Genomic DNA, 9,937 nt, shown 5'->3' with positions numbered 1-9,937 from the left:
TGCTTATTCTATTCTTGTTGTTTTGGGTTTTTTTTTTTTTTTTTTTTTTTGAGACAGGGTTTGTAGTTAGAGGTTTTTCTTCAGCCCATCAGTTCCTGAATAACCACTCAGAGCTTACTGTTAATTATAATTGGCCAGTGGATCAGGCATATTACTGACTAGCACTCACAATTAAATTAACCAGTTACTATTATATTATACTTTATTTTACCATGAGGCTCATGGCTTGTTACCTCACATCTTGCTTCCCCCGACACTACATTGCATCTCTCTGATGCTGACTTTTTTTTTTTCCTTTCCATATCTTTGTTTGGATTTCCCGCCTGGCTTTATTTTGCTTGGCCATTTGCCAAATCAACTTTACTTATCAACCAATAAAAGCAACACATATTGGAAGCATACAGAAGGGCATCTCATATCGTCTCTCCTTTTCTGTCTAATTAAAAAGCGAGGGTTTAACTTTAACATAGTAAAATTAGATATAACAAGTCAGTTATGAAGCAAGAATTATAGTTACAATATTTAGCCTATTTGCATTTGGCAAAATTAAAGAAAATTATCACCTATCTTATCTTTGTGAGTCTAAAGTTTTATATCTAATTTATCTTTTATCACAATTATGGAAAACTATTATTATAACTATCTATCTTCAACTCCATCAAATACCCCAGAAGGATATAATATTAGCTAAGTAAACAGGAAGTGCATTATAAACAATTTCCAAAACTCTAGAAATGACAGAGATATCTGGCTGCCTGGACAGTCACCCGAAGTTTTTTTCTGTAGAGTTGGGGCATCCATCTTCAGCCTATAGGTCCGTAGTATGTGGCAGGGGAGTTTTGAAGATCTGTTTTGCCTTGTATTGGCAAAGTTTGCTAGTTGCTTCCTTCTGTGTCCTGCAGAATGTCTGTCTGACAGTTTCTTCTGTGAAGCAGGAACCCTGAAGGACCATCATGTTTTGTTTTAGAAAGTTCAGCAGTCACTTTTCTGTGGGTCCTGCATGTCCAGTTTATACAGCACACAATCAAGCTGTCCAGGCAAAAGCAGTTTCTTGCCCAAAATGGCTAGTCTTGACACACTGAGATCAAACTCCATAAGGAGCTTCTTCAATGCCTATCATCCTTTAAAAGTAATTGGTGCTGTCAGGAGCAGACATGTCTCACTGCTGAGGAAAGTCTAAATGCCATATTCTGAAGGTGTTTGAAGTGTTTGAGGATTACCTATCCATCTGAAATGTATCTCTGCATATCTAGAAAACCTAACTAGCATGTCTATAAGTTTGACTATTATAGATGACTATTAATTTATATTTCTTAACTATACATTGCATTTTTAGATGAGCTGCATAAACATAATACCTTTAAATAAGAGTAGAAATATACAAATAGCATACCAAAATTTACTTTATATTGTATCAGTAAATCAAAATGCATATCAATGTACAGTATCTTGAGATTAACAGTTGTTTTTTTGATTAAAGTAGATTCAATAATCTACTTTTTTTCATCATTTCTTTTTCCATATCCTCCTTTTTTCTTTAGAGACTATGACCATTAACCATTTATAACTTACCCCTTAAATGAAAACAAACATTTTAAACTATCATTTTGGGAATTGGGATGTAGTTTTCTATACTACTTCCTGCTGATTGGGAGGTGCTGTTAATCTTATGGGGATCCTGACTGGGGTATTTTGTGTGGTTGGTCATCTCAGCCAGAAGTCCTGAAGCTGTCGTGGATGTTGGATCACCTGGTCATTGTTGAAAGGGGTCTTGTTTGATCAAACTGTATTAGCCTGGAAGGAATCCACAGCTTTTCATCTTCTGTGGAAACAAAAGCAGAACCTCTTTTATAAAGCAACATATCCTTAGACCCAAATTTTGAAGTCAAGATACCTTTAAAATATATATGTCGGTTTAGCTTAGCAGCCCGCACAATCAAATGTCTCTGTGTAGTTAGCCCATTAACAGTCAAAAAATTCAAAGGAAACACAATAGTATATAATCCTGTCGACTGCACCAAGCATGAGCAGAGCTAGAGAGAGACCCTTCCCTCCCCCCAAGCTTGTCAGTTGTCACATGGCAGATAAGGCTGCACCCTAAGGCTCGTACCCCAAGGCTATAGGAGGATTGAGTTCCCACAAGGGTCTATATAGTCCTGGTTATCCTAGACCTCACTATGTTGTTGATCAAGCTGGCTTTGAACTCACAGAGATCTGCCTGCCTCTTGTCTCCTGTGTGCCGTCACGCCATCATGCCCAGCTCTTATTAGTTTTGTTATCAACAGTTGTACACAGTTTTACAAAGTAGTAGTATACACCAGGCCCTGTTCACCCAGAGCACAGAAAACCGTGGCTGGTGACACCTATTTGACAACAGATTCTCACACACTCGGTGACATTTGTGGTTCCATCCTAGGCTCTGAAAGTGGGATGTGTGGACATGTCTCCAGAGACTTTTCACAGCTTGCCTTTGCTCATTTGAAGCTGAAGATTTTATAATTTTATTGCCAGGCTCATGTTTTTCAGTTTCATAGATGACTGATTCATTTTTACCAGGTTTCAAATTCAGCAAGGTGCTGGCCTGTGTATAGGTGTGTGTGTGCGCGCGCACGTGTGCGTGTGTGCATGTGTCCATGCTTGTACAGTTAGTTGACTTTCTTATTTGAGTGGTTAAGCACCAATCTTTTGCCCCTTTCACATCCCCAGGATGGCCTGCAGCTCACTACCTAGACCAGGCTAAACTCTGACAGTGCTCCTGCCTTAGTGTCCTGAACTCTAAAATTCCTACTACATCAGGCTACCACCAGTTTTCTTCAGTTTCCCTTCAAGTGTCTTTTTAGCTGCTAAAGACAGGTTTCTTGAGTGTCTAACCTGCAGAGGTAGTAGGATGAGCCCTAGTCTGCGAGTGTCCTTTGAAGTTGGCCCACCACCAGGATTTATGACCTGCTTTCTGGCTTAAGCCTTATCTCCTTCCTTTGCCTGCTAGTGCTGCACTTCTTTCTTCTGGACAGACTCCCATGTATGTCTGTATACCACATGTATGTAGTACTGGCAGAGCCAGAAGGTGGTGTCTGGCCTGCTGGAACTGGAGTTACAGATAATTGTAAGCCATTATTTGGGTGTTGGGACCAGAGCCTGGGTCTTCTGCGAGAGCAGCCAGCACTCTCTGGCATCAGTTGTGGAGTTTTATCATGTTAATATCACTTGGTTGCAGGTCGGATTTCTCATAGCATTTTCTGACATTTTCTTTATCATCACTACTTTTGGAGGTCCCAGTGGGTGGTTACTGGACCTTAGTGATTTTACCATGGCAGGGCAGAACATGGTAGTGCATGAGGGAGCCAGGCTACCCATTTCATGGCTTCACCAACTCTTTAGTTGGGGTGGTTTTGGTTGTATTGTTAAGAGCTTAACCCAAACCAGGTAGTTTGTATTTTCAGCAGTTTGTTTTTGAGTAGTTTTGTTATTTATTTATTTATTTATTTATTTATTTATTTATTGTGTATGTGTTTATAGTGGATGTGTAGAGGAAAACTTTCAGAAGTCATTTTTGTTCACCAGTCATGTAGGTTCTGGGAATTCAAGTCAGATTGTCAGGCTTGGTAGCCAATACCTTGACCTGCTGAACCACCTCACTGACCCTAGTTTTGTGATTTTTGAGAGACTTAGCTAAGGGTTTTGGCTTGTGCCTGTAATCCCATATGAAGCTAAAATGAGAGGATTAAAAAGAAAATGTTGGTACCCATATGAGAGAGCCAACATTTTAGAACGTTTCCAATCAGCTTCGCTAAGTACAAACAGAAAGAAGCCTTGGGTATTTTTGCACACATTAAAGCTGAGCTGTGTTTTTCAGGTACTTACTTAGTTGTATTTAGTTGTGAGCTACTGGGGCTTTGGTTATGTGATAATTTTATTTTACATAGTTTACATTATGTGCTTTGTATAGTTAAAGTATATATTCTAGTATCATATTCTAGAAAAGCACTGTAAATGAGAAGATCCTTTTCTCCTTTGAGACAAGGCTGTTGCAGCTCAGGCTGGCCTCAAATTTGAATTGAGCTGAAGATGAACTTGTGTTTCTGATCCTCTTGCCTCTCCCTCCAAAATGCTGGCATTACAGGCATGAGCCACAGAGCCTGGTTTATGCGGTGCTTGGAATTGAACCCAGGGCTTTGTGCATGCTAGGCAAACATTCTACCAACTGAGCCTGCATCCTCAGCTTGTTTTGCTTATTTTCATTTCAAATTGCATTTAATAACTTAAGTAACTGTAGCAGAATGACACCATATAATATGTGTTGATTACTTATTTGCCTTATTTTTTTTCTTTTAGTACATTGAATTTTATAAAAGAATGGAATCAAGTGATGGCTTTTTCTTTAAAATTTGAATATGGAGGCTTCAGGAACAGATGAAGTTGACAAACTAAAAACTAAATTTATGTCTGCTTGGAACAACATGAAATACAGTAAGTATTGTGGTTTAAGCATTGTACAAGTGTACTTGAGAATGAAATACTGTATTATTATGACTGGAATAGTCATGGAATATGGGTGGAATGTTAACAGTGCTGATAAGAGTTTCTTGAAGAAAGTGGAATATAATCAAGAACATTGCTTAGAGACTCAAATATACTGTATTGAAATGTGGGCATGATCTTAATCCCAGCTTTCTGGATGCAGAGACAGGAAAGTCTATGAGTTCAAGGATAGCCTGGTTTATATAGTAAGCTCAGCTCAGTGAGGACTATTTATAAGACCCTTTGGGGGCACCAAAGAAGTTAATATGTGATATGGAACTAATTTTTTTCTAATTTGGTAGAATATTTTGATATCCTCATGGCTCATGTGCATGTGAATTTGTCCAGGTTATAAAACTTCTCAAGTTCTTTGAATTCAGTTTCAGGAAGTTTCATATGTAAACCAGGAAGTAAGTAAGCAGAATTGACAAAAATAGATGATTTCAAGTTCATTCGACAAGATGTGTGGCTTTTTTCTAGGTGAAGTCCCCTGGACTCTACTTTTAGCATTTTCTTGACAAGTAAAATCCAAACAATCAAATCTAATCAGGATTGTTGGGATGACAAAGCCCTAAGGGAGGAAGAAGTCCTTAGGTTGAACTCGTGGTTTAGTGCTTGCTCAGTTGCTTTGAACAAATATCTGACAAGAAGGAATGTGAATGAGGAGTGGTTTAGTCAGGCTCACAGCCTAGAGTGTACTCCAGTAAGTGTGTCATGGCGGCCGTAGTCACATTGCATCTGTGGTCAGGGAGCAGAGAGAGACCAATGTGCGCTTGGTGTGTCCTGTGCTTTCTCCCTTTTCCTGAGTCTGGGACTGCATCTCAGAACAGTGTTACCAATATTTAGGGTATTTATTTCCCCTCAGTGAAATGTTTCTGGGAACACACACACACACACACACACACACACACACACACACACACACACACACACACACACACGTTTAGTCAAGTTGACATTAAAAATTAGCCATCACAACTCCCCCTCTTGCCAACTTGACACCCAAACAAATCTATTTAAATCATAATCTTCCACCCCTGTACCCTAAAGTCTCATTTTCATCTCACTAATGCAAAATGCACTTTACTCTGTCTCTAAATGTACCCACAGTCTTCGACAGTCCCAACACTGTTCAAAATTCCAGAGTCTGTTTTGAGATTCAAGGCAATCTTTTAACTGTGAACCCCTAAACAAAACAAAGCAAGCAATCAAGTTACATAGTTCTAATATACAATGACACAAAATCACATTTTATTCCAGAAGAGAGGTATGGGGGGGGCGGTACAAGGGAAGATCAGATCTAAGTCACATCAAAGCCCAGCAGGACAGATGCCAAAATCCTACAGCACCATGTCTGGCGTCAATGCCTATGATGGTATCATCTGGGTTCCAGTCCTCTGGCTCTGCCTCCTGCAGCACATATAGCTTCCCTCTTCAGCTGGCTCCATTCCATACCAATAACTTTTCTTGATGGAAACGGTCCTGGCTCCCCAGCCTCCTGGGATTTCTATTGCAACTTAGACTTCATCATCAGAGTTTCCTGTAGTGACCTCTTAAGGCTTTTCTGCAGGGACTCTGCAGGCACTCATTACCTGATCTCTGTGGCTTTCTGGAACCTGGGACAAGTTTTCATGGTATCCTCATTCTTGCATCTTTCTTGCCTGAGAAGACAGTACCACATGGATGATTCTGCCAACTTCTTCTGCCAGTTTGAGATACAGCCTGGCCCAGTTGGACCAAAGCTGTTGTGGCTTCTGTGTGCCTTGATGCTTTTTTTTTTTTTTTTTTAAGAAGGGAATCACTTTCAGCATCATTCTCAATTTAGGTTCTTTCCTTTTAAATGATTTTTTTTCCCCACCTGGTAGAGCCCTTGATGGGTGGTGCCATGCCTTCAGGGCATCTTTCCTAGAGGTTCTCTTTAATAGTCATAGCTGCTTTCTCAGTACCTACCTTATCTACAACTATAAACTCCATTTTTTTTACCTTCAAATGACATTTTGTGTGTGTGTGTGTGTGTGTGTGTGTGTGCGCGCGCGCGCGCGCGCGCGCACGCGCTCACATATTGGTGGAGACCAGAGATCAGATGGCTTCTTCAGTCACTTTCTGTCTTAGTTTTTATCAGAGTGTCTGTCCCTGAACTTGGAGCTCAGCAGTTGTTTAGTCTGGCTGAGTAAGCCTGGGGCATCCTGTTTCCTCCTCCCCAGCACTGGGATTATAGATACTTACCTTTGCACTGTCTTTTTATGTGGGAGCTGGAGATGCACTCGCTCTGTAGACCAGGCTGGCCTCGAACTCACAGAGATCCACCTGCCTCTGCCTCCCGAGTGCTGGGATTAAAGGCATGCACCACCAACACCCGGCTTAGCAGGCACTTTTTAATAACAGTTTTCTGTAAGCTATAAAAGGAATTTATTACAGTGACTTACAGGATAGGACCTGAGTGGTTCAGCAAGGGCTGCCTGCATGTTTGAGGGGCTGGGAGCCTGGTAAGTATTCCATCCATGAAGCTGGATGCCCCAGCAGGCCGGGTCTGGTTCTGAAAGTCTAGAGTTTCTGGTCTTTCCATCCATGCTAGAAGTCCAAAGAAATGGACTGATGGTGGAAGATTGTATGACTATGGTGGTGGCTGTGGTGGTGGCAGCAGTGGCAAGAAAAGACAAGAACTTTTTTGAGGTAAGTCTCAATGAACTCCGGTTGTCCTTAAACTGTCTGGCTCAGGTTAGTTTTGAACTCATGATCTTCCTCAGCGTGCCCCCCCCCCCCCCGGGGTGCTGGGATTCCATGTGAGTGACACCATGATCGCTACTGGTGACTTTTTATATGATTAAGTAATGTTTCATCGTGCCGCCGTACCTGACATTTTGTTTGCTTTTCATCAGTTGATTTTGAGTTTCTGTGAGTAGAGTTGTGAATGCGTTTGTACAGTTTTTTGTGTGAACACATCATTAGTGCTGAGTCAGTACCAGCTGTGGGAACTTTAGTGCTGAGTCAGTACTCGGCAGTGGAATTGCTGAGCAATAACTAACTTTTTGAAGAATTACCAAACTGCTTTCTGGAATGGCTGCGTCATTCCACATTCCTGCCTGCACATCTGATGTTTGAGTTTTCCTAGGTCCTTGTCAAAACCTATTCTCTGGCTCCTTTATTAGAACCATGCTTGTGAAAGTGAAGTCAGCTCTCGCTGTGGGTTTGGTTTGCATTTCCCAATGACTAATCCTGATGAGCCTCTTGTCATGACCTTCCTGGCCAGCAGCTCATCGTCTGTGCAGAAATGTCTGCTCACTTCCTTTGCCCAGTTTGTAAGTGGGTGATTTTTCTTTTCGCAATGGAGTCACAGGAGTGCTCGCATATCCTAGATACATACAGCTCTGCAAATTTGTAAAGTCAGCTGGTCACAATGCATAGGTTTATTTTAGCTCTCTCAGCTCTCTTCATTTACCTCTATGTCAGCCGGTGTGCCAGTATCACACTGTTGTCATTTATATAATTTTGTAATAAAGTGGAGAATTGGCAGTTGAGTTTTCCAACCTTATTTTTCTTTTTCAAGATTGCCCTGTTTATTCCAGAACATTTGTGTTTCCCAATCAATTTCCCCTTCTTTCTTTGCTCGGTCTAGTTCACTGATGATAGTTTCTATGTAATTTATTGAGAAAGCTGACCCCACAAAGTTGTCCTCTGACTTCCACATGTATGCTCCACTCACCTATCCACATACCAGTAATAAATAAATAAATAAGTTAGCATAAAAGATTGTTATTTCTGGCCTTTTCTTATGTTTCAGGCTCTTATTCATTGGCTCCATATTTTTTTGGTTTGTTTTTTTGATACAGATCTTTCTGTCTATCCCTGGAACTCACTGTGTAGATCACCCTGGCCTCAAACTCACTCTCTCATTATGTGTGTGTGTATGTGTGTGTGTGTGTGTGTGTGTGTGTGTGTGTGTAGGAAATATATAAAATACTAGGTTTCCATATGGCTGTTTCAAACACTGTTAGTGTTAGTTATGTCTCCTCCAAGTCCTCCTTCCCCCCATGGCTGTTTTTTATACCCTTCAGTTTTGTCTGTCTGCCCCATAGACCACTGCTTTCCACGGGAGATTCAGAATGGTTAATGCCCATCATGGACACCAAAGAGAGCACCAATGTCTCATTGCTGACAGATGAGAAGGAGGAAGCCCGAGCATTTGAGTTTGTGACTCTAGGTGGAGCTTAGGACAGGAGATTGAGAAGTCAGATGAGTATGTCTGAGTGCCTCATGTCCATCTGGACAGTTACATCAGAGACAGGTCTTACCACGTGTGCCAGCCTATATTGTGCTTTCCTTAAGTTTCTCTCTGGTTTTTTTTTTTTTTTAACTATTTTACACCTTTGAAATATCTGAGGTGGAAGACAAGTAAAAAAAGTTGATAATCTTTGCTTACTTGAGGAACAGAAGTTAGTATGAGCAAAACAGGAGTTCCTAACTTTTCAATTTGTGCCAGAAGAGCACTGGGACCTGTCAAAGTAAGTGGCAGATTATGGTTAAAAGACTGAAATTTATTAAAGCTAGCAAAAACAGCCTCTAATTTTAGTTCATTGTCTTTAAATATTTTGTAACTTCTAAAAATGCACATTCATAGTGATAGTCATGACTTGAAGTCAACTAGGAGGAAAGAAACTCTGTAGGACTTTGACCTTGGAATCATAACACCAGAGCCTTTTTTCTCTCCATGCAGGTTGGGTGTTGAAAACAAAGACATATTTTAGTAGGAATTCACCTGTTTTATTACTTGGGAAATGTTATCATTTTAAATATGAAGGTAAGTGATAAACATGTAAAGCATTAAAAAATCTTTGAGGAATTTCATTGCTAAACTTTTGATTATTTTATTTCCAGATTAAACTGTTTTGACATGTTAACCACCTACACTTTGTCTGACATAATGTGCTACCATATGATTTGATTCTTGTACATCACTTGAGGATAAGGATCATGTCATCTTTCACTATAGCCCTCATAGTTTGGACTTTGATTCTGCATAAGTACCAGTACCAACTAAAGATTACTCGAGTTGATATGCTTGTATTATTTGTTAAGTTCTGTGGTAACTTTAGCGTATGATAATGAAGGAAATGGTCACCTCAGTGACATCCCCGAGGTTCTGCCCAATAGTCACATTCTAACCTCTTTACAATATTGAAATTCTTGTGAGTCAAACAGACTTTCTAAGTGCAGACTCTTTCCAGAACTTTCCTCCATACCTTCCTTTCCCCATCCTTCACTTTGCCCTCTTGTTGGTGGGCTTCTTCCTCCCTACTGCTTTCACGGCACATATACCCCAGTCCCTTCTGCTGTTCTCTCTTTCCTCTCCCTCTAGACTTTTCCCCCACATAATATCCCTTCTGATTTCTTCTTAAATTGTGTTGCATATCCAGTAGAA

At 40.4% G+C, this 9,937-nt stretch overlaps 1 protein-coding gene across 4 annotated transcripts in view; it reads left to right on the top strand.

Annotated features, from left to right (window-relative positions):
* The window catches only part of Atg4c (autophagy related 4C cysteine peptidase), a 70,052-nt gene that overhangs the window by 18,678 nt on the left and 41,437 nt on the right, over positions 1-9,937 (top strand). For 3 of the 4 annotated variants that reach the window (XM_027400481.2, XM_027400478.2, XM_027400479.2), the window contains exons 2-3: positions 4,333-4,467; positions 9,233-9,316. In XM_027400481.2, coding sequence (XP_027256282.1) covers positions 4,392-4,467; positions 9,233-9,316 — 160 coding nt within the window. In that variant the 5' untranslated portion in view covers positions 4,333-4,391. The remainder of the gene's footprint in view (positions 1-4,332; positions 4,468-9,232; positions 9,317-9,937) is intronic. The other variant, XM_027400480.2, reaches the window with a different exon arrangement.

The sequence above is a fragment of the Cricetulus griseus genome, chromosome 2 (genome assembly GCF_003668045.3).
Source record: "Cricetulus griseus strain 17A/GY chromosome 2, alternate assembly CriGri-PICRH-1.0, whole genome shotgun sequence".
Classification (NCBI taxonomy): domain Eukaryota; kingdom Metazoa; phylum Chordata; class Mammalia; order Rodentia; family Cricetidae; genus Cricetulus; species Cricetulus griseus.
This window is presented reverse-complemented; position numbering and strand designations above follow the sequence as displayed.